The following is a 25334-nucleotide window of genomic DNA, read 5'->3' on the forward strand; positions in this document are numbered from 1 at the left end:
TTGCCCACTCCAGGTCATCTGCCATTGGCGTCTGCAGGTGGTGCAGGTCCGTCTGTGCCTTGGATCTGTTTGGAGAAGTCCTTGCTCTCAGGCTCCACTTCAGGGCATGCTTGTGGTTCTGCCCCCAGTTTCTTCCTGGGTGCTCTTCATCCCACCATGTCATTGCTGACAATACCAAGGCATGTCAGCAGTGGGAGAGCTGTGTGGAAATGATTTGGAGTTGGTTGAGCCCACCGTTTCCTCAGCTGTTCTCACTGTGTTTCTGAGATTGGCTTTGTCCTCATTATATAGAGAATGTCACCTCTGTGTGCAAGCAAGTGGAGAAACCCTGTCTTTATTTGTTCTTTTGAGAGTGTAGTGCTCTGTTAAACAGTGAGCAGTCTGGTGGTCCCTGAAGCTGACTTGTGAGGAATCAAATGATCTCGTTCTAAACCCAGCTATACCATATGGGAGCTGTGGAGCCCTACAGTGTCCTGTTTGTAGGATCCTATTCCTCCCCTGAAATAAAGGGTCCTATCTGCATTCAAGGTGTTTCATGGTGCAAGGTGTGAATATTTAATTGAAACGATGTTCTATCATCCAAGTTCTGAAAGTGTGAGTTATTTCACCTATCATGTTTATTACTCTGTTAGTGTAGCACATGAAAATATTTATAGTGGTGCTCATTCTCAAGGAAAATATTCTTGTATTTCAGAAAGTGTTACAGGAACAAACTGTTTATATACAATATACAGAATACTTGGATTGCCCTCAGTGTTACAAATTCACAACTGGCATCAATGCATAAACCATAACATTGAACATTTCTCAATGCACAATTTATTATATCCATTCTTATTTCTCACTGTGCTTGGAAGCACTGGGGCTGGTTACAAAACCACAAAAGAGTGCCTGTGCTGCCTGCCTACCCCCTTCACAAACACACTGAGTTGATTAGAACCTCTGAATTGGAAAGGACTAAGTGAGCAATGAAAAACAAAACACTGAAAATTACATCTTGTTTTCATTTTGTCAATGAACCAAAGTTCATCAAAGGAGAGTTGAAGTGCATCTAACCCACAGGTAGGTACATAGGTCAAGGTACATGTATTGAGCCATGATTACTTATAAAAGCCTGTGGTTGCCAGCTCCCACTTGTCTCAGGCAGAAGAGGAGGCTCCATGGATCCCACGGTGGTGCTGGTGCTTTGTCTCTCCCTCTTGCTTCTCTTTTCATTCTGGAAACAGAGCCATGGGCGAGGGAACCTCCCGCCTGGTCCCACTCCTCTTCCAATTCTTGGCAACATCTTACAGATAGATTTTAAGGACATAAGCAAATCCCTAACCAAAGTAAGTATGCATTGTTATGTCCCAGTGCTTATAATGTATAATTTGTGTTAAGTTTTAAAAATATTGCATGAGTGGAGATTAATTACCAAAGTATTTTATTCCAAGAAAGCAGTCCCTTGGGATTCAACTTTTTGATGTGGTGTTCTCAGAAACAGTTGGAAGAAGAGTGGAGCAGGTGGTAAGGAGGAAGCTTGGATCCCAACCATGAAGACTCCCAGACCTTCACCACAAACTATTAATACGAGCAACAAGGACTATATCCCAACTGCCAAGGAGGCCACAGGGAATTGGATACCCTCGCAGGCCGAGTACTCTGAGGTCACCCACCCCCAACCGGAGCTTCCGCAGGGGATGGAAGAAGTCCAAATACTACCGTGCAGAAACCAACGGAAAGACATCGGAAAGACAACCAGAAGCCCTGAGCGGTCTGCAGAAACAGAAGAACAATAAATGTCCTTCTGGACCAGGGAGGAGAGCTTTCTCTGGTCCGAGCCTGGCTCCACCTCTGGACCCCCACTCTCCCTCGCAATGACCATCGGGATCGCTTAGAAAACCCCTCACAGCAAACAATCATACAAACTAAAAAAAAAAAAAAGCTAAAATAAATTAACAACAAAAAGTAGAAGTTGAAATCTGACAGGAAAGAGCTGGCATGGATTGGCTCATGCCTCGCTGGGTGGGACACAAAGATTAGTTACTCCTCACCATGGTGTTGAGGATTTTCCTGCACACCACCCAAAAAAAAAATATTCTGCACAAATGTCTTGTTAGAGTTACAAGCCAGTCTAGATTATCCTAAAATCTTCCAAGATCAGCAAAATTTTACCTTAACACAACAAATGGCTAAATACTATAATGAAATAGACACGAAACAGCTGAATGGTACCTTATAGCCATTTTAAGGTATATAGCAGCCGGTCCTGTATATGAACTAAAATTGAAATGTCAATGAGCTAATCATAGGTTGTGGTTAGGACTTGTTTTTTTTTCTTTTTTTTTAACATACTGGTTACTCAAAACCATGTCAATTCCATAACATTGCAAATTGCTGTTGATGTTATATTGGGACTCTTAATTTACTGGGATGATATTCTACCAGCTCTAACTTCAGACCAGAAAAGGTCTGCCCAAGAAACTGTTCAACCCATCTGGACAATAAGTAGCTGGACTCTATGCTTGGTATATGTTTGCAAGGAAATAATCTTGATTGAATTTGAACTGAAATACTGCATCAAGGTGGAGGAATCCACCAGGGGGGAGGGGAGGGGGAGGGATAGGGGGTTCCCAGAGCCTATGAAACTGTCACATAATGCAAAATAACTAATAAAAAATGTTTATAAATAAAAAAAGAAACAGTTGGAAGAAAGTAATGCATTTGGTCAGTAAAGAGGCTTTAAAGCAGTAGGGTGAAGTCAAAGCCATTTGTTTCACACTCTTTTCATTGTTGGTTTAGTTTATAAAAGCCCATGCAACAGAGAGTTTTGTGAATACTGATTTTAGTGATAAATCATCCATACTTATTCTTTGTGTTTTGCTTTTGTGTTTTGATAACCAAGGGAATTAAACTTCAAGAAAACAAATTATTACTGATATAAAGGAAAAATAACCTATGGTAAGTCATTTAACCGTTAGGGATGCAAATTTTTACTGATGTCCAGGAAAACTTTATGGTTTGTATGAATACAATACTCGATGGTACAAATGAATAAAAGAGAGAATGAACCAGGGTCTTCTGGGTGGTAATGGAATGCATTTGGACTGTGCAAACCCATGTCTGTTTCAGAGAATGCACAGTAGGGGTCAAATCATCTTTACATCAAGTCTGTGTGTTCTTGGTCTGCTGCGGTGGTACCCACACATTCAGTGCTAGTTACTCACATAGAGCTTTACTTGGCTGGCCTTTCAAGGTTCCTGGGTGAGTATAAATCTAGTATTCCTTACTACTGATTGTGCTTCCCATGTCAGGACCTTTGTAGGTGATCCAATTATCATCATAGTGCAGTGAGGTCGGCGTCTGATCTGACTCATGAGTCCTGATAAATTCTCAGGCATCAGTGTCACTGAAGCACAATTTAAATATGGGCCTTCTATTTATTAGTCATAGGAGACACAATTACAAATCTCTAAACCTTTAGACTGTTGTCTTATTCATCTAGAAGGTACGCTAACCAATCCTTGTTGAGTAGCCAGGATGATCTGAAACCAATTTTCCCTGAAATGGTGTGGTTTTTGGGAGCCACCATGTGTGGCGCTGTTGTAATCATCATCATGTTTGTGTATACCTTCCAGAATGTTGATGTTGTATCTGACAGAACAAAATTATCCAAGAGTTCATACAACCTGAGTAATTCACATAATGTAAACCAAATGAGATTTCCTTTTCTTTCCTCCCTCAGCTGTCAGAAGTCTATGGCCCTGTGTTCACTGTGTATTTGGGCATGAAGCCCACTGTGGTGTTGCACGGTTATGAAGCAGTAAAGGAAGCACTAATTGACCTTGGAGAGGAGTTTTCTGGAAGAACGATTTTGCCAGTGATTCACAAAGTTAATAAAGGATTAGGTCAGTGTTCTCATGTGCATTTACACATGTGTGTTTTCATGTGTTCACATACATATTTCTGTTTGTACATTCACATGTTTCATGTTTACATATACGATCGTGTGTTTTCAAGTTTATTTACATGCATGTGTGTTGGTGTTGACAATGGATATTGGGAAGGTGAGTGCAGAAGCTGGGGGCTCTAACTGCAGAGTTTTCAAATGCCAGCTTCCTCTTCTTCTCCTGAAATGCTCCTTGACTTTCCACTTCTTCTCTCAGGAGTCATTTTCAGCAATGGAAAGACATGGAAGCACACTCGGCGCTTCTCACTTGTGACCCTGCGGAATTTTGGGATGGGAAAGAGGAGCATAGAGGAACGAGTTCAGGAGGAGGCCCGCTGCCTTGTGGAGGAGCTGAGGAAAACCAATGGTGAGTTTATTTATCTTTTTCTCCCTTTGAAAATCACACTTGTTTTATTTTTTGATGAAGATTACGTAGTTGGAAGATATATGTGCATAAGGACCACTGATTGGTGTGGCAAGTTGAGGAATGGGGGAAAGTAGTGAGACATTAGTTTTTGATTTTTTCCTCCCTGTAACTGGGAGTAGAGGGGAGAGGAGCGGAGAGGGCTGCTCCCAGCAGTCTAACCACATCAGTACCTGGGGCCAGGGACTGCCGCTTGATGCCATCCTAGGATCTGGTGGCTGACCCTTTAAATGTCCATAAGAAGCCTCTCCCCTGTCTAGTGATAGCCTTGGATGGACTCGTTGCAAGGACAGTGAGCGACTGCATTTTTTGTCGTGGTTTTCATCTCCCTGGAGGAGCAGGGATCAGGGCCAGGGACTCTGTTTGAAGCAGAGTCCAGGGAGCTGTTGTGGATATTTAGTTGTTGTGCTTCACATACTCATCATTATATAGTACTTGGAATAAAAACCTCATCAGACTTTTTTTCTGTTCTTGCTTTGTTTTGGCAACCTCAATTTTTCAAAGAGAAAATAATATTTTTATTCCTGTGACTTAATTGTAAAATACAACTAGATCATTTCACCAGGGTGCCTGCTGGGAATGATTTGATCACACTATTATGGAGCATGACAAAGTATCAGATACTGTCACTAGTTGGTCTGCATTTGTGGAATGAACATCTTAACATGTTTAGAGATTTTTCAGTGTTTATGTCTGTAGGGCTTTGATTTTAACTGCCTAAACATTTTTTAATGCATTCAATATCCATCTGTTATTTAATTCCTTATCCATATGTTATTTAATTCCATGTCATTTCCTTATATTCTCTTGACTGAATTCACCTTTAATTATATCTAGGATGTTAATTCTGTTTGTTTTTTACATTTAAAATTTTTTGCTGTGTTGGATGCAACAAAAGTTTCATTCTAATGTTGCTCAGTAAAATACAAAATGCAAAAGAAAATAGAAAACTTTACTCTACTTATCTTTTCCTATATGCGAAATAATAAAATTGATCTAAACAATGACCATTATTGAAAATTCATGGTGACACAGCGTACTTTTGATGTCTATGTAGCACAGTTATCTAGAATTTCACAAGAGCACAGGTTTAGTGCAAAGAAAAGGTGTGCAACCTGATTAGTGGTGCTGGGCATTGTCTCCTAGGGAGGAAGAACATTTCCTCCCACCTCAAAGGCTCAAAGAACGTCATTTCTGGATTTACATGTGATGTTTGCCATGTCAGTTTGAATGGAAGTTGAATAACTTCATTTTAATTTTAGGCAAATGATTCTCTTACCATTTTGGGGGGGGGGTAATTTCCTTGATTCCATGGATGCTCGCTGTCCTTAATTGTTCCTTCAAAGTCCTGAATTGCGTCAACCCTTTCTGTCAGTGTTCCTCTTTCTGTAGTTTCTACACCCATTTTCTTCAATCTTTTAATGTGTTTAAAAACTCCTCAGCAGGGCTTCCTTAACTGACTGTTCATTTTCCGTGTAGATATAACTGTACACTGATAACCTGAGTTATTAGGTGTTTAGGGGTGACCTCTCAGGTTTTCCCTTTAGCCTCCAAATAACATTGACTTGGGGTCAGAGTCCTGCGCACAGAGGCTGTGATGTTTCCTCTGGCATTGGGTGTTTCTGAAGCTGGAAGACTGTCATTCAATAAGGGATGAGGTCAACAGTCCTTTCTGGGAAGGGGAGTAGTGTTGTTCTCAGCACTTTGAAGATGATGCTAGTCAGGTAATTTGTACATAGTTCCTGTTTTAGAGTCTAAAATCACCTGTGTCTCATAGTTCAAAGTGTAGGAGGTTTGTATGGCTTTTCTAATGGTGCTTGAAAATGTTTCTCATTCTTTAGCCTCACCCTGTGACCCCACCTTTATCCTGGGTGCTGCTCCCTGCAATGTGATCTGCTCCGTGATTTTCCAGAACCGTTTTGATTATAAAGACCAGCAATTTCTTAACTTGATGGGAAAATTCAATGAAATTTTCAAGAATGTTAATTCCAAGAGCGTACAGGTGAGATGATGTTCCTTTGTTAAGAATGAAACTTTTTTGTCTTCAGTGACAAGCTCAGAATTGTGTCTTACAGTGCAGCTTCTCCACTTTTCAACTTTGACTTTGCAATGTGTTCTATCAAAGTTTGTGAGAAAGTTGAATTCTATTTATGGATTTTGTTTTATCTTTTTACCCAGTAGCATGTTTACCATTATTGTTTTTCTATAGGATTAGCTGTTTTTTTTTTTTCCGGCTTCTCCAATCAGTTTTTTTTTATTCATTAATTACATTGTATTACATGACACAATTTCATAGGTACTCGGATTCTCCCCCTTTCACCCCAAACCCTTGCCCCATGGTGAATTCCTTCACCATGATGCATAACCACAGCTCAGGTTCCGTTGGGATTCCCTAATTACAGGCTCACTCCATACAGAGTCCAGCATCCTTCTGTCCAGTCAAGTTCAACGGCTTCTTAGGGAGGCCCTCTCAGATTTGAAGGCAGAGCCAGCAGAGCGTCACATCTATCAATTAGAAGCTCCAACATATCATCAGCAACAGTCCAGGTACAATGAGGCTGGTGCAGAGTCCACTGATTGACATAGTCTATCTTAGAGTTTCCCCTTGTCCAGTTTTTCGCTGGAAGCATATAGCTGAGGTGGTTGATTGATCTACTCCATCTTCCATCTTTTCTTGGGTAATATTTTGATTGCTCCATTTTGTTCAGGGGAATCCCCAAAGGAACTTTGAGGCATTCCCAGTCCAGGCTCCTACATGCACTACTAGTAAGCATGGTGCCCGCCACAGTCCATCACTCCGATCAGCTGGTGGTTGTTACCCCTGGGTTGGATGTATTCTGAGCCCCGACCTCCAATGGAACCAATGAGTATTGCAGCTCTCCCTGGCTCTGCCCATCACACACTTGTCCCTCACCTAAACCAGTGGGAGGTGTGCTGGTTGGGTGCTGCATTCCCTACTGGCACAGGCCATTTTGCCTTGGCATTTTGTGTTTTGTACTGTTTTATCGCAACCAAACCTGGCCAGGCCCCTGCACAGTTCCAGCGCTCGGGCTTACCAGTGGATGACGTGAACTGACTCAGCCTGGTCTGCCCCAACCCGAGCCAAGTGTATGCAGGTGGGTCACTTTCCAAAGCCTCTTCTGGGTTGTTTACCTCCATGCTTCTGGCATTTATTTGTAGAGTCAGTGTCCTGTCAGAGGAACTGTTCAGATTCCTCCATCCGACCCCTTCCTGATGTCAGGCTTCACGCATACCAGCAGGTCCCTCGGCCAGCACCGCTCTTCAATGCATTCTGGTTCCTGCTGTTGAGAGTTTCAGCCCAGCCACGGCTCGTCCATACCCACATATATCTCATATATGGCGCAGTTGGGGTTGAAACCTAGCCGAGCCCGTCCCACATCTATCCTGGTCCTCCGGAGCACCAAACTGTGCTGCGGTATCACCTGGCATGGTGCGTCAAGTCCGAATCCATATTTGTGCCAAGGGATTATAACTGTGACCCAAGCAGAACTCAACCCCCCTCCAGTTCCTGCGCCCTTAGTGGTAAGCTCCACCCAGCCAGGGCATCCCCCAAGCTCCCCAACCAGGCTTGTTCTCAGCCAGTGTTAAGTATGCCGGAGGTTGCTCTGGGTTATCCCAGCGCGCCCCATAGACTGTCATGCCTCCTGCATAGACTCCACCGGCCCTTATAAACTGTCCAATGGGGTCAGAGTTTCTAGGGAATTGGTCCACGCATACCTGACACATACTAGTCCCTAGTATGTTTCTCGAATGCCAGTCAATGTCATAGTCCTGCCTTCTGTGACCCCTCTGAGACTGAATCCACATCCTATCAGGTAATGGGGTATCCTGCTGGACAAGCCCAGAATTTTGCCTTTTGAATGAACTGGTGTTGGAAATCTGCACTATAAAGTGACTACAGGTTCTTTAGAGGAAGAATAACTGCCATTGAGAATCTTAAGGACTAATACACATTCTCAGAGTACTGTGGGTTCAGCATGGAGCAATTCATGCAGAATATCAAAGAAACCAAATTCCAGAACTTCCTGGCCGGGTGGCCAGAAGGCACAGACTGGCGCCAAATGGCGCACTGGCTGCCAGCCAGCCGCTCACCCCATGGACGTACGTAGGTGGTGGAAAGCTTGGCTGTGCTAGGCTGGAATTGTGGCGGGGACCAGAGCCGTCCGGATTAGCTGTTTTTCAGTGACTTTTTCTAGATCGTTGAAAATGTGTGTTTGATGTGTTGTGTGTGCTATGCTTTCTCTGTTCCCTTACCTTCTTAGTAACTGGTATTGACAGACATGAAACTTTAAGTGAAAGTGAAAAATGAGAAACAAAAAGTTGCATACACATACAAAATGAGAAAGAGAGCAAGCAGGAGAGAGATACATAATGGAGAGACGTAATTGCCAAAAGAAGAGCAAAAGAAGTGATGGAAAGGAAGGAAAATGAGAAAGGGGACAGAAGGCCTGGATCTGTGTTGGGGCTCCTCTAACCTCCACTTATACATGTTGTTCAAACTGAACCTCAGTGTCAGTCACTGGTGAACGTTCAGGATTTTCTCAAGTCCTTTCTGTGCTTTTTATTGCTAAAAATGTTTATTTTTCTTTGAGTTTACTTGATTGGTAGAGACTGGAGGAGATTCAGACTGTCTCACATAGACACAAAATGTCTATCCTCTGATTCTGTCTTCAGTTGCCCACATCAGCAAAAGTGTGCCAACTGAAGTCAGCAATCTGGGACGTTGTTGAGTTTTTTCTATGGGTGGCATGGGTGCAAGTGTTGCCGCATCTCCTGCTGCCTCCCAATGGATGTATTACCAGGAAGGTGAGAGTGGCAGTTGTTGTGAGAAATGAGTAGAGAGACTACAATTAGGAATTTTTTCCAAAGTGAAATATTCATTATTTATTCGTTACTCATTTTTGGAAATAGAGGTGTACAAATAGAAGACGATAAATAGAGAAAGATCTTCCATGTGCTGGTTCATGCCCTAGGTGGCTTCAGTGACTGCAGCTGAGCCATTCTGAAGCCAGGAGCCAGGAGCTTCATTGGGTCTTGCCTGTGATTGCAGGTTCCCAAGGCCCTAGGCCATCCTCTATTGTTTTCACAGGCTACAAACAGAGAGGTGAATGGGAAGTGGTACAGCTGGGACATGAACTGGTACCCATATGGCATCCCAGTGGATGCGAGGCAAGGATGTAATTGCTAGGCTATTGCATTGGACCTCAGAATGAAATCTTAAGATTTACCTAATGTCTACTCCCCAATTCTTTTTGTTTCAAGCTAAAAATTTCTGTTGGAATGTGTAGGCTATATAGTTGGTGTAATGAATGGAAAATAAATACCAAATTTTCAGAGTTAAAGGCCTTGATGATATACATCTAATTGACACTATATCCATTATTCAGTGGCTATAGTTGCTAGAAATTATGGCTATGACATCATGAACTAGAAGGATTCTTGTTAATGTTAAGCATCTTAGGTTTTTTTTTTTTTTTGGCAGATTCTTTGTCGTTGTCTGTGCACTGCAGATGAGTTTCAAAGTAACCTGTATCTTTGCGCTCTCTCTCTGTCTAACTGTCTCTCTCTCTCTCTCTCTCTCTCTCTCTCTCTCTCTCTCTCTCTCTCTCTCTCTCTATCTCTCTCCTGCTAAGAACCTTAGTGCTTTTGTGTTGGGTTTGGATCCTTCAGTTACCTGATTGACCACTTCCACCACCAGCTCCAGAAGAAACACCACTACGGAAGCTGCCCTAACAAATTCTTCCAAAACTGCCTCTTGCCCTATATCCTTAGTTTTACAGGTGCTATTCATTATAACTTACAAAACCATTATATTGCCACAAGCAATATATTGTCATTGGTACTTCAATATTTATTTCATTGGAATCATATTTTCTACTAGGTTCAATTTTTGATTTCCATATCTTCATCCTCAACCACTCTGCTGCTTTTAACCACGACTATTAATATCATCTCCACACTTTCTATGCATCATCACCTCCACCATAATTTCGCCTGCTGCTGCAGCCAGCTCCACCACAAGAGCCTTCTGTTCCTCCCAAATTTCCACTTAGTCAGAATTACCTCAACCATATGCAGTGTTCCCTCTGTGACACAAAATTGTCACCTCTATCCCTGTGTCCCCTTGGTGATCCAGCAGCTGATTGTGTCTCTTGCTTAGAAAAGGCCATTTTCACCTCAAAACTATGCCACCAATTGTCTGGCATTTTTGAACAATCATTGTATCAATGTTGTCATGATTCTTAGAGGCTGCAAATGCAAATCTTCTCTCCTCCATCTGCCTCTCTTCCTTAACTTCTGTATCTCATCTTTCCATACTTTTTTGTAAGTACTCCCTCAAATGTTATGCTTATGTATGTTCTTTAATAACACCAACAACAGTTTTCATTGTTATGTGGGTACCAGCTTGTAGAAGACTCGTTCTGGAAACAGCTCCCTGATACTACCCCACGCCCATGTACCATGCATGTTGGAGCAGCCATGGCTGCATCCACCTCTCCTACACAGGTGTGAGATCACAAAAGCAAAGGCCCTGGAACACTTCATCTTGTGGTCTTTCAGTATCACAGCATTGGTGAATGTGCCTCGTTTCTTAGAATGTTCTCTTTAACCAGGGTGAATGTACATCATTTCTCAAATTGTTCTCTTAAACCTGAAGTTCAGACCATCGTCAGATTCCCCAACTTTCCTGATTCTTCAGAACATGGCGTTCCAAGTTCAGGTCTTACTTTCCTCATTTCCCTCTAGTGCAATACATCTCTCAGTTCCCTTCCTAGACCTCTGTCTGGCCAAGGTATATTTGCAGTTTGGTCAGTTTCCCAGTATTCAGGTCCTTTTGAATGCTCAATTGTCTACACTATTCTCTCCCAAGGTCCTCGTGTTTTGGTCTCAATGTTGTGCTGTGTAGCTCAAGTACAATCTTTTGCAGAGGGTTGGCAGCAGGGTATTTGCTTTTCTTACAGTTTATGGAGGAATGTTTGTTTTTTTTTGCATCTGAGTGAATTCATAATTAAACACAAATGGAGGCAAATGTCTTGGGTCATTCTCTGGATGTTCTTTGCCAGAATTAGAACAGAGACACAACCTCTTTGTCTGGAGCTGTGGAGTATAGTCCCACCATGATATCAGGGCTGCCCTTGAGAAGTCCACTTTCCTTTTAGGAGTAAGACGAGCCAATGGCACATAACAGGACAAAAAGTTCTTGGAATATTATTGTTTCCTTGAGCTTTCTGTTGTTTCTATAAACTGTTTGCTGTGGTCTAGAGTTCTGAAAAAGCTGACTCAGTCTAGTATGAATTGATTTAGTAAAAGGTTTGAGGAGAAATGGGACTTTTGCTCTATCTACTGTGACTTCTTTATTGATATCAAATGGTGAAGTGACTGCACACCACAGAACTGCTCATATTGTAGTATCATAGAAGTCTTCCTGGAAATAGAATTGAGCATTTAGAGCACAGGTGCCTGGAAATCATGCTGAAATTCAAACCCTTGGCTGGTGGTTTTCCCATCAAAGCAGACATCCTGTTTTCTCAAGGTGTTTCTGTGCCCACCAGCCTGCTCACAACTCTTCATGGACATCCCAGGTTCCTGTTGAAAGGTTTTGGTTCTCACATATGTGTTTACTATTTGACTTAGAGGGATTTTCATTGTATTGTTTGCTTGAAAGACCCCAAGTAGGCATGTCAAGGAGGCCGAATGGGAGCACAGATGCCACAAAGAACCTTTGAAAATCTTGGGATACTAACAAAGGAAGGTTTATTGGAAAAAATGATTGGTTGGGGATGAAAGATTCATGAAAAATATCAATTTTGTCCTGTGATGAGTGGACACATTTTGTGATTTATGGAAGTAACTAAGCACTCTAAGCCCAGATTTTCATCCTGAAAGTTTGGTCTGCATTACTTGATCTTTTCACTTTTACCCCATTCACACAATGGTGATTTTATTCTTGAGGCTGCAGGCTCAATAAAGACATAGCAGAGCCTGATGTGGTTATTTACGTGTTAAACCATTCTTCTCTCTCCGTTTTTCTATAGAATGTGAGTGATCACATTCATGCCACTCTATATTTTAAGTTTGTAGGGAAGAATTAATAGAATAAGTAAGAACTGACATAAAGATGATGAAACTAGTATGTGTGTAAAGAGGTTATTGTCATCTTTGATCAAGGGATCAGGGCTTTCTCCCTTACTTCTGCTTGTCAGCACCAAGGGTTAATCTGCACAAACACTCCAATGGTGCTGCTCAAGGTAGAGATGCATTTTTCTAGAAAAGTTATGACTTGTAGATTTATGTGTTGTTTAGCTGTTTAATAAATGTACTCTAATTGCATTTTTAAATTATCTTCCTAAGCTCTGCAATATGTTCCCCATTCTTATTGATTATCTTCCTGGAAGTCAGAAAACAACAATTAGAAATAATACTTATATAAAAAATTATGTGTTGGAAAAAGTAAAAGAACATCAAGAATCTCTGGACATTAACAACCCTCGGGACTTCATTGACTGTTTCCTGATCAAAATGGAACAGGTAAAGCATTATTTGTTTTTCTGCAATTTTAGCTTATTAGTAATTTCTGTGCTTATTGAGAACATCTGCATGATCAGATATGAAGTATCTGGCCATCATTTTAGGTACTTGCTGTGTTTTTGGGTCTTGACTAAGTATCATGGGGGATTTGAAATGAATTGTTTAACAGAATGTATAGTCTCTCCTTCTAGATGGTATCTGAGGTCACATGGAATGCACACACCACAGTTAATGTAGAAATAAGTTAAAAAATTAAAATACCCAACAGAAACTGATTTTGCTCATGTTCCTATCCTGCAGAATATGGGATAATGTGAATGAAGGTTTCTCTATCCCTCTTTCTCTCTCTCTTTCTCTTGATTGGAATGCGACTGTCAGGATTGTTGTTTTGTACAAAGAAGTTTTACATTTCACAATGCATTTCCATAGACTCAGTGATTTCTCCTTCCTGCTGTTCCATTACCCCTCCCTGCCCCTTATTTTCCCATATTATTGCATTAGGACTGTCTTTTTGCAGCAGTTGAGTTTATTCTGTTAAGTACAACATCATCGCTATAGACAATGGTAGAAGTCCAGCATCCTATTTTCAAGATATTTTTAAGAGCTGTATTGGGAATCAAGTTTATCTATTCAGGTTACCAATATGTTTGAATGTTTACATTTTTGTAAAACTTATTTGAATGTAGGAGTTGAACAGACTGGGAAAATCCGGGGAAGAGGAAAAGAGAAAAAAAGGTTTTGGAAAGAGAGAGAGAGAGAGAGAGAGAGAGAGAGAGACAGAGAGACAGAGAGAGAGAGAGATTCCCAATTAGAATGAGACCAGGACAAATAAACAAATCAAGGATTCAGTCTTACTGTCCCCTAAAGAGGACCAGGCCCCAACTAATTGAACATTCACCTCCTGCTCTAGAGTGAACTAACGGGGAAATGCTGCAGGAGCGAGGTGGAATTTGGACTCAGCCACTCTGTTATTGGCAATGGCAACTGGCTGGTGCCACTTCTGCCACCATGTCAAAACTCACTTTTCCCCTTCATTGTTCAGATGTAGTATTTTTTTAAGCTTTTCTTTCAGGATTCGAATATATTGCTCTTCTCTGGAAAATCTTCACTTATTATCTTACCTGAGTTACACTGTGTGTAGGAATTCAGTTTTCTCCTGATGGTTTTTGTGACTTGAGTTGGTCTTAGATTTATTGGTGTTATTGTTTCTGATATCGTTTGTTATTTCCAGAACTGGATTTTTGATTCTGGGGAATTGTCAGTCACGTTTCAGTCAATACATTTCAGTCCTTTAGTATTAGAGGTTCCTTGTTGTATTTCCTCTCGTTTGCTGTCCAAGTGTAAATCTGAACTTCTTAGTTCAGTCACACTCATCTTGAGCTATATGATTTCCTTTTAATCTTTCAAACACTTTCATCTCTGTGGGAATTCTCCACTTGTTCATGTGCCCTCTTTACTAAATTGAGCACTTGTATAATGACATTTTGAATTTTATCTCAGATAAGTCACATATTTTCAATTCACTCTTGTGCTTTTCCTTGCTCCTTGCAATAATTTTTGTGTATTAGAGACTAGAGCTGCCCCAACCAATCTTGTTAGATTGGCCTTGTGTATAACAAGCATCTCACCCCTCCGTCTGGGAGTCATTCTGAGATGCCATGTGAAGTTCATGTTCTTCACAGCTGTTTCCTCTGTTTTCAGTGCTCACTAGGAGGTGAGGATGTGCTTTGTCCTGTAGTGCTACAAGATAGTGAGGATAGAAGACGGGCTGTGGAGGTGCAGCTGTACATGTGGGGGTTAGATACACATTCCAGATCATGTATCCTCCCGATGGGGCTGAGAGTGGCTGTCTGTTCTTCATTCCCTTTCCATTTTCCAGAGAGAGGATTTGCAGAAACTACCTGCACTCATGTTCTGAATGCTCTGTTATCCCTGACTGGGAGACACTGCTGGATATGGACCCACTGCATTTGCATGTCTGGTTTCTGTGACCTAAGGAGGATTGGGAATGAGAAGGCCCAGGCACTTGTAGAAACAGGTAGTTGATGATGCAGGAGAATCATAAATATGTGGCAGTTAGTGTCTGCATAAGTCCTCTGCAGGATGAATGAGTATGTCCTTAGGCACATTGGAGTACTTAGGACTAGGGTGGGGGAAAGGGGAGGCTTCTGCTCAGGATTTCAGAGGTTTGCTGTGTGCAGTGCCTGTCAGCGTCCTGACACGGGCTCTCTATACCCTCTCCTGTCAGCAGTGACACCACTTTCTCACAAAGGGGGAAATTATGACCTTCATATTTCATCCTGTGTCATACCCATGGAGGATGAATCCATTGGCTGTGTGTGCATCCTTTATACAACTTCTACTTGTTTCTTTGGTTTAGAGAAACACCACTTCCAAGTTAGAGAATTAAGAAATACACGATCGGTACCCATCTGTTTGGTCTAAAAGCTTGTCTGCTCGGGAAGAAAGTCAATGCTGGGGTGTGCTTCTGGCTTGTGTGACACAGTGCATGGGATGGGATGGATGTCTGAGTTTCCCACAGCTGTTTGTACCTGTTTTATGTGGATATTTTAAGTTGTTGTTGTGGTTTATCAACTTATGGGGCTTTGTCTTGCTGGAGTTTCATTTGTAAATTTATGTGCATTTAGAACATGTGTAGATTGTGTGGAAAATTGAAGGGCTTCTTCTGTATTGGTTTCATACACTGAAACTTGTAGTCTTTTCAACATAGTTTATAGTATTTTTCAATTAACGGTTCATTTCTCCGATCTAATTTTTTATTCTGAACACATTGATGAAATTTCTATTAAAAATATCTTGCAACACAGTGATTTATCTGACATTGAGTGGATCTCAAGTTATTTATTTCCCAGCTGACACCAATAAACCTAATCTAATGAATGCAGGAAGCTGCGGTCCATATTCAACACCTATGGGTGATGAAGTTTAGCTCAGCCCACGCAACCCCACCACACATTTCAGTCCACAAGTATGCTAATGGGTGCTGCTGCCTTGTCTAGCCTGGTCCACCTGGCTCTTGTGCCTACCAGCAGGGATCTGTCCAGCAGAAGAGGGTCTGCAATTTCTCTTATGTCCCTCTCCCAGTCCCAAACCTTGCACTTTCCAGGTGTTTTAGGGGTTCAGTCTGACATAACTTGCACCCTCTCTTGGCACTTGCCAGTGGATGCTGCTGCAAAGCCCTTACACTTGGCACTTGTCCAGGCTCTTGCATGTGCCAGTGCATGCAGTGGCCTGGCCTGATTTGACAGTTCCCTAAACTGAGCTCACATACAGGCCAATGGTTTTACTACAGTAATTGAAAACATTTTAATAATAGAATAGTTTCAAATTTGTAAAACAAAATCTGTGAGGTTGTTCCAATTATTTTTGTAATCCCAAGGTAGTTTCCCTCTTTTTAACATACTATGTTATTTTGCGTTTGCCATAATCTTAAAACCATATCCAGCTTTTCCTGTTAACCTTGCCAATATTAGCATTGAAATACTTGTCCTGACATATGGGTCACACCCAGCTTCCATTCTTTTTTAAATATAAAGATTGGATAATTTATATATGAAAAACCAAGTTACAGAGAGAAGAGACCTGCCATCCACCATCTCCTAGGCAGGTATGGTCACCCTCCACAGACTTTCCGAGACCATAGGTCTAGAGCTGAATCAGAATTGTATTTGACTTGTATTAAGATGCAAAGCTTTGTCCATATCGGATGCCACGATCTCAGGCAATTGTTTTAATATCAAAGCCACAATGCTGACCCTTTGTTACTTTTATAAATCAAATTCCCTCCATCTGTCCTGCATTGTTCATATCAAATTTTTTGGTTTGATTCTGCATTTTCATATATGGGTGAAAACATATAGTGATTATCTGTCTGTGTCTAACTGCTTTCACTTAACATAATGTCTTCTAGATCCAGCAGCTGAGAGTGTTTTAATATTGTCCTTTCCATCTTAATTGTACCCTTTAGAGAAATCTGAGTTGTCTTGGGCTGAGTGTGATAAAATGTGCACTAGCACAATATCAAATTTTCAATTAATTCCTAGGAAAAGCACAATCCACAGAGTGAATTCACTATTGAGAACCTGTTGATCACGGTGCTTGATATGTTTGTTGCGGGAACAGAGACGACCAGCACCACCCTGAAATATGGGCTCCTGCTCCTGTTGAAGCATCCTGAGGTCGCAGGTATGAGCACCGGGAGAGAGCATGGCAGGGTCAGCAGAGACACCGGGAAGCCGGGCCTTAGCCTGCACCTTGTTTCTCTCAGAGCAGCTTTTTCCTTTAGATTCTGTACTGGAAGCTGCAGTTTGTGCAGCTCTGATGAAGGGATAATGATGAGAGCAATGTGCACGACAGGAAGCGTAACTGGGACAGTGAGGACATGAGAGCAGTAGTCAATGTCATAAAGCTGAGGACAGTGACTACAACTGTGGGTAAAGCATCTGGGCTCCACGGAGGGGTCTGCCATAGGCACAGGTTTCATGAACTGCCCTGGGACTGACTGCTGGTTTTTCCCTGAGAGCAGAACACTTTGGATAGCTGTTAGTCTTTCAGAGGTCTTTTGTTAAGTCAACAATTTAGTGTTCCTATGCTGGGACATCATTTTCCAACACTGAAAAGTTTTTTTCCTAATACTAAATTTGTATATAGGTGAGGTGGTGTGTTTAAGGGTTTTATCAACCTAGCAACTTGTGTCCAGAAATGAATTCTGCTGAAGGTTTACCTTTTACAAATCATGTTTTTTCTTTTTAAATAAGCATTTACCGTTCTCTAGTAGCTTCTGTTTCTGTGTATTGGATTACATATATATATATATAAGTAATATATATATTGGTTCAGAAACCCATTGAAACTATGATAGTTCAATCACAGATGAGCATCCTTCCTGGTGAATCCTGAATTGTTCTCACCCCACAGAGCAGATGACAAGACCTCCAGTTCTGTGAGATTGAAGCTCCAGCCTAAGTGCCGTCAGAGCAAGGAAGCACCCGTGGAGAGGCCTGCAGGTGCTGCCATCTGCCAGGAAAGTTCTCACTGTAAAGTAAATTAAATTAAATAGATGAATATATCCAAAAAAACACAGGGTCTTGGCATTTCAGAAGACTAAAGAGTAAAGACAAACCATAAAGATTTTATTTAGAGATAAATGTGTCTATCAGCAGTGTATATAAACACTCAGGAATAGAAAGGCATGAAAATCCTTGACTTGCTTGCTTATTTTCAGAGTCTTACCAGTGGCAGTTCATTGTCTGCTTTCCTTTCGCAGACAGACCCTAGATGGTGTCTCCTTGCAGGCAGTTGAGTTCATGTAAGAAGATTTCTTGGGCCGTGGACTGACATTGGGATCTGGGAGGAATAGGAAGTGTGTAGGGTATCAGAGCTGGAAACACCACTTCACAGTGGGCCAGGGGATAATGTGTGTGTAAAGAGAGACACCCAGGTCTAAGAGAAATGGGTATTTAATTGTTGCTGTCAGTAATGAGAATAATGAATACTAGCAGTTAAAACACATAAGAGCATTTGCAAGACTTCTAAATTAGTATCTGCACCTGGGAATTGAAATCAACAGTTTAAGCATGAACACACAAAGGAGCAACAGAGATCTTAGCTGTCTTGTCCATAATCAAGGAGCTGTAAGCCACAGTGATGTGTGGGCTGAACACTGATGTAGCAGAAAGTGCGACATAAACACTGGAGGAACGGAGTGAGGGAAGAGCCTGTGTGCATGCGTGTCTGTAGGTGGGTCACTTTGACACTTTGTCTGATGTGGGGTGGAGAGAGCTGTCCTCATGTTCCCTGGTAGCAAGGATAGAAATTAGTAAAAATAGATAAAATCAGCAATTAGTTATTACTTACATACACATGGTAATATAGTTCTCAGAAATCTAAAATAAACATTATATATTCCTGGTGTTGAATATTGAGGTATAGATTCAGAGAAGATCAACTCAGGATCTTAAATACATAGCAATATTCCTGTGTTTTTTCATGCACTATTTATAATAATTTAGATCTGGAGTCCTCCTTGATGCTCCTTGACAATTATGGATACATGAAGCATTAAACACACATACCCACACTTAATGGAATGCGTTTCTGTCTTGAAAAGCATTCCTTATATTTTATTTTGTGTGTAAGACTTACCTAAAATTTTGGGGTAAAAGGCATTTTTTTTATTGCAAAGGCAGTTTTACAGAGCAAAGGAGAGACAGAGAGAATGATCTTCCTTCCTTTGATTTACCTCTTATACTGCTGCAATGCCTGGAGACTAGCTGACCTGAAACCAGGAGCCAGGAACTTCTTCTGGGTCCCCAAAGCAGGTGCAGAGTCCAGAAATATCGTTCCATCCTTTCATGCCACAATCAGGGTACTCGATGGGAAGTGGACTTGCCATGACACGAACTATTCCAATATGGGAGGCTGACACTTGAAACTGGATGATTAGCTGATTGAGAAATCTTGTCAGGTCCTAAAATTATGTATTTATGAGCAAGTCAGGAAAAAGAGATAAGATGGAGAGAGAGAGAGATAGATAGATAGATAGAGAGAGAGAGAGAGAGAGAGATGTAGTTAGATATCTTCCACTATAGCATCCAGAGCTAGACCAGCCTGAAGCCATGAGGCAGGAGTTTCATATGGGATGGGAAGTGGAGACAGGTTGGAGCAGCCCAGCCAGGATGCAAGTTGGTGTCCATAAAGGATTCTGATGTCGCATGGGGTGGCCTCTACCCAGTAAGCAGCAATGGTGGCCCCAATATCCTATATTTAGAACAAAATGAACACACCTAGGTCAAATTATGGTATAACTGGTACCAAATCCACGTGAGAGTGGGAGTAGGTTGTGGTGTTGTGTGGCAGAATGGATGGGTACAGTGTATGAGGACTTACTATGTCTTTATGAAGAAATGGAAGAGGGGAGGTTGAAGTTTGTAAACGTAAATTCATGACCAAAGGGAACAATGTCTTGATCAGAACATACTCTATACTGAAATCTGATACATCACGAATACGTGTAATGAAAAAATATTCATTGGAAATGTAAAAACTACTTGGTGATTGGAGTCTAAACTAACGTGAATTACGAAATACAATGCATGAAATGATCACAATGTATCCCATAATATGAACAATTGCAACCTAATCAAAAGCAATAGAAATGTGAGCACAAGTTTTGAAATAATCATCTGAGGTAGTTCAGACATCTGTGTGATAAATCAGCCATCTGTGTGATAAATTCAAATGAAAGAGTCAAAATTGCAAAGAAACTAACACTAAACACACACATCAATAGCCATATGTATATCTGATTATAAAAACCTATTTACAAATACTATTGAGTAGTGTCCTACAAAATATCTACTTCCTTTTCAAAAACAATGATTAGCATGTGCCAAATGTCATTATTTTTTGTTTTTTAAAAAGAATTATAGTAGGGCCCAGCGCCATGACCTAGTGGCTAAATCCTCCCATTCAATGTGCCAGGATCCCACATGGGCGCTGGTTCTAATCCTGGCAGCCCGGTTTCCCGTGCAGTCCCTACTTGTGGCCTGGGAAAGCAGTCAAGGACTGTCCAAGGCCTTGGGACCCTGAGCCCACTTGGGAGAGCCGGAGGAGGATCTGGGCTCCTGGCTGTGGAGCAGCACTGGCTGTTGCGGTGGCTTGGGGAGAGAATCTTCAGACAGAATATCTTCCTCTCTGTCTCTCATCCTCTCTGTATATCTGACATTACAATCAAAATAATATTTAAGAAAAGATTTTTGTTTATTTCAAAATTAAGTTAGACTAGCATTTCATCAAGTGGATGAGTTATATGCATTACTTTAATCAAAGTAAGTTTGTGCATATAAATGTATTTTCATAGAACACGGCCAAAGTACAAGCCCAGTTTCTCATAGGAAGAATTTCCCATGAACCTCCTGTGTCTGCTGCAGTGATGCTTTCTGTACACTCTGATCTTCAGGACTGTTGGACACCTGCCTCCTGCTTCACTCAGCCCTCACGTGCTGTGAGACATGGGCTGTGCTGATCCTAGTCCCTGATTCCTCTCTTGTGTCTTCTCAGCTAAAGTGCAGGAGGAGATTGAGCGTGTGATCGGCAGAGACCGGAGCCCCTGCATGCAGGACAGGAGCCAGATGCCCTACACGGACGCTGTCGTACATGAGATCCAGAGATTCATTGACCTTGCCCCTAATGCTGCGCCCCATACAACAACCTGTGATGTTAAATTCAGAAACTACATCATCCCCAAGGTAAGTTTGTTTCTCCTACACCACAGGTCTGTGATCTTGAAGTTCCCCAACACAGAATGATTTCAATTTTCCACTAGCACAGCCTGAGAGCAGTGTGAGCCTCCTAAGTGGGGTGTCTTAATAGACTGATTTGTGCCTTTGTGGTTTGCAGCTATGAAAACTGCATAAGGCCCAGAATTGTGGCATAGTGAGTGACTCCTCTGTCAGTTAGTCAGCAGCTCACATGTGCAATATGTGTCATGGCTACTCCACTTCAGCTCCAACTCCCTGCTGATGTGCTTGGGATAACAGAGAAGATTGCCCAAGTTGTAGGTCCAAGCACTCACACAGGTCAACAGGGAGACGCTTTCAGCTTCATCGGAACCAGCTCTTGCTGCTGTGGCCATTTGAAGAGAGAAGCAGTGGATGAAGCTTCTCTGTTTCCTTCTGCCCCTCACTCCGTCCGTTCTATACTATTCTTGCTCTGTTTCTGTAAGTATGTGTTTTGAATACATTAAGATGAATCTTTGAAAGAAAAATCTTCCCTTACAATCTTGATTTCTAGAGTCTTAGAATTTTTCTCTACTGTTGAAATAGGTGTACTACTTTTAGGTGCTTACAATTCCATATAAGTGTTAAATATATCAGCTTATCAGCTTCCAACACTCAGGACTTCTATCAGAGTGGCAATACATTTTTAGATGAATTTGGAATAAGTTGATGACATTTAATGCTGGATTTTCCAACTCACAGATTATTTTGCAACCCATACTTATGTCCAATATTTGGAAGACGACTTATTTTTCAGCACTGTTGTTTTATTTTAATTTCTTTGACTTGTACAGAAAAAAAATCTTCCATTGAGAGCAGGCATTTTTCAATTGATTATAGTCTTTTGGAAATAGATTCATAGTCTGTTTGGTTTTGATATAGGGAAATAAAATTGGCTTATTTTTGTTACATGATATCTAGCAACCTTCTTAAATTTATTTTTCATTAATAAAAATTTACCCTCTTGTCCTAATCCTTTTTATGATGAATGCATGTAGGGTTGAATGAAGTAGATTCTCTGCATCTGTAAGTATGGCCATTGATTCAGGACTGTCTTTATACAATATGTAATCAGTAAATACAGGAAGCACTTACATATTATCTTACACTGAATCTTATGCAGCTGCACTAGATTTGCTGTATTGGTTCAGGATGTTTGTAGTTTGTAGTTTAATTATGAAGCTTTGCTCTCACATTTATTTCATCAAGGTACATACATGTATTTCCTCAAACATTTAGAAACATTCAAAATATTTTCATGTGTTTTTAAAAATAAAAATAAGCACTACATTACTTTTATTTGTGGTCTTCTACTGTGCATAGAATAGATTAGAGCAGCAAGTGGGTGCAGGCACCCAAGTGCAGGCTTGCTGGAATTCTGGGTTGAGTGAGGAATAACTGGCCACTGAGTTTCAAATGGCTCAGTACATCAAATGCTACTGGAGGGAAATAATTTTCCTGAGTTTCAGCTCATCCTGGTTATTGCATGGTCTGGCTGAAATGACACTGTACCCCTTTGCACATGGGTTTTCTCATCTACAGATGATAGAGATTTAGAAAGTAATTTCCATCCTTTCTTACAATTACTTGGCTTCTTCAGAATTCAGTTTCTCTGTCTGTTTTATCCAGGGCACAACCATATTTCCTTCCCTGAGTTCTGTGCTGAATGACAACAAAGAATTCCCCAACCCAAAGGAGTTTGACCCTGGCCACTTCCTGGACAAGAGCGGCAATTTTAGGAAAAGTGATTACTTCGTACCTTTCTCAACAGGTAACCACTTATTTCCAATGAACAGAGGGTACAGAACATATTTTTGAAATCTGTGTAAACTTGGGTAGTTTGTGTGATGGAAACAATAGATGTATTGTTTGTGATTAGAGTTTCACTCCTTGTGTCTATCTTACTAATGCCTGTAAAACTATATTTGTAAGGTATTTTGGGTATGACCAGTTCTTCCAAACTGAGCAACCTGAAGTATATGCTAACTGAATTCTGGTGACGTAGATATACTTTAGTACCCACATGTTTCTCTTATAATGAGACTCATTTAAACTTTCCTCATTGATCATGACAGTGATAGCTATCATGTATTGATAGTTTTGATGTACTTTGGTGATGGTCCTCACATTGATTGATCTAAGGGATTTCTTTATTTTTCATTTATAAGAAAGTCAAAGCTACAGAGACTGGGAGACAGACAGAGATGTGGTGCTGTGGAGAGAGACAGATCCTCCACTTACTGGTTCTCTCTGTAAATACTTCGAGAAGTAGGTCTGGCCAGGACAAAGCCTGGAGCCTGGAACTCCATCAGGGGCTCATACATGCATGCAGTGTCCCATGAACTTATGCTATCTTCTGTTGCTTTCCCAGGTACATTATCAAGAAATGTGCAGAAGTGGAGTGTTTGGGAATAGAACCAGCATTGTTCTGGGAAGCAGGTGATGCAGGCAGTGGTTTAACTCATCCTGCTACAGCATGGACCTAGAACTGTGGGGAGTTAGTATCCCAGGGTGCATAAAATGCTGTTAAGACACTTGCCTTCACATTCTGAAGGAAGGAAGTAGCCAGAGTATAGCAACCATTAGGATGAGTGCTTTGAGGAAGGAAAGCACAGGCTGCTGAGGTGGCAGATGAGGAAGTGGCTTCTGGTCATTGACATGGGACATGAGATAGAGGTTCCAAAAGGAAGCAGAAGAAAAGAGCTTTTGAGATCGATGGGACAGCATGAAAACGCAGGATTGGCAATGTTGATGAGGGTAGGATAAGTCTAGAGCTGAATGGGGATGCTTACACTAAAGGAGTGATGCTAAACATAATCGAGAACATAATCGGGAATAAATCATGAGGGTCCAATACAACCATTTTGACCTCATTATCAGATATGGGCATGATAATCATTAATGGTTTTAAATGGACAGCATGTCTTATGGAACCGCACAGTTATACACTGTCCTGATAGGCAGAAAGGTAATAGTTGGCTAAATATTCTGCAGAATTGTTAAAATTTATTATTGAATTATTGGAAGGTAAGATTTACAGACGAAGGAGAGACAGAGAGAAAGATCTGTCCATTGTTTCACTCAGTAAATGGTACAATGCCTGCAACAACAAGAGCTGAGTGGAGTTGAAACCAGGAGTCAGGAACTTCTTCCCAGTCCTCCAAGTGGTCGCATAGTGTTAAGGCTTTGTAGATTCTCATTATTTCCTGAGCCACAGGCAGGGAGCTGGATTGGAAGTCACCAAAGGCAGGAAGCTGGATTGGAAGTGGAGAATCCAGGACAAGAACCGCAGTGCCCATATGGGATACCAGTGCATGTAAGGCGAGGATTTAGTTACTAGGCTACATTTGGGCCCTCTGAATTTTAAAGGGTCATAAGTGAATTAATCTAATTAATGGAAGGTAGAATTAAAAATGTTTATTTTGATCAAAATTTTCATTATTTATACTTTAGAGTGGTTTTCAATACTTCATTAAAAAGTATAAGGTGGAAAGTTTCTCATGGCTTTAATAGTCCTTGAGCTTTAAAAATCTTACCGTTACATTCCATTTGATCAATATTTATGCTCATGTGTGAATGTCCTTCCTTCATCCCATCTTTCTTTAACCTACTGTCCACAATGTGTGACTTTTAAAACTTCACATAAACTCATAGTGGTTACATTGTGGTAATAGTGAATTAAATGTGTGACATGGAACTGATAGTCAATAAACATTTGTTGAGAAATGACAGATGTTACATTAGGCTATTGTATAGCAAGTGTTCATTATTCTTTCCTTGTGTATATCACAACACCCTCCCAACTACCTTGTCTTCCACTCACTTATCAATTCAATCATTAATCACTTAGTTACTGAATACTTGTTTTGATCATTTCAGACTCAATGCTTAGATGAAAAATCCCCTGTGCTTGTTATTTTCAGGAAAGCGAGCGTGTGTGGGAGAGGCCCTGGCCCGCATGGAGCTGTTTCTATTCCTGACCACCATCTTACAGAACTTCAAGCTGAAGTCTCAAGTTGACCCAGAGCACATTGACACCACTCCACTTGTTAGTGGAATATCCCGTGTGCCCCGGTTTTACAAGCTCAGCTTCCTTCCTGTCTAAAGAGGGCAGGTCACAGGCCTGCTGCTC

At 41.2% G+C, this 25334-nt stretch overlaps 1 protein-coding gene across 4 annotated transcripts; it reads left to right on the plus strand.

Moving 5' to 3' along the window:
• The first annotated feature begins 1160 nt into the window (after window positions 1–1160).
• Window positions 1161–25334, plus strand: LOC131481794 (cytochrome P450 2C14-like). 4 transcript variants are annotated; one of them, XM_058672020.1, is made up of 9 exons: window positions 1161–1328; window positions 3725–3887; window positions 4146–4295; window positions 6194–6354; window positions 12726–12902; window positions 16967–17108; window positions 20985–21172; window positions 22832–22973; window positions 25126–25334. In XM_058672020.1, exons 1-9 carry the CDS (start codon window positions 1161–1163, stop codon window positions 25305–25307), a joined length of 1473 nt encoding a protein of 490 aa, XP_058528003.1. In that variant the 3' UTR covers window positions 25308–25334. The 4 variants fall into 4 exon arrangements, with proteins under 4 accessions (XP_058528003.1, XP_058528004.1, XP_058528006.1 ...); XM_058672021.1 differs by having other exon boundaries at window positions 4146–4294; window positions 6223–6354; XM_058672023.1 differs by lacking the exon at window positions 12726–12902.

The sequence above is a fragment of the Ochotona princeps genome, chromosome 13, assembly GCF_030435755.1.
Source record: "Ochotona princeps isolate mOchPri1 chromosome 13, mOchPri1.hap1, whole genome shotgun sequence".
NCBI classification, from domain to species: Eukaryota; Metazoa; Chordata; class Mammalia; order Lagomorpha; family Ochotonidae; genus Ochotona; species Ochotona princeps.

Bases quoted from the DNA above. Each gene is read 5' to 3' on its own strand.
- LOC131481794 (XM_058672020.1), top strand. From the start codon at position 1,161: ATGGATCCCACGGTGGTGCTGGTGCTTTGTCTCTCCCTCTTGCTTCTC. The intron at 4,296-6,193 runs GTGAGTTTATTT...CTCATTCTTTAG, and splicing joins GGAGCTGAGGAAAACCAATG to CCTCACCCTGTGACCCCACC. The intron at 12,903-16,966 runs GTAAAGCATTAT...ATTAATTCCTAG, and splicing joins TCCTGATCAAAATGGAACAG to GAAAAGCACAATCCACAGAG.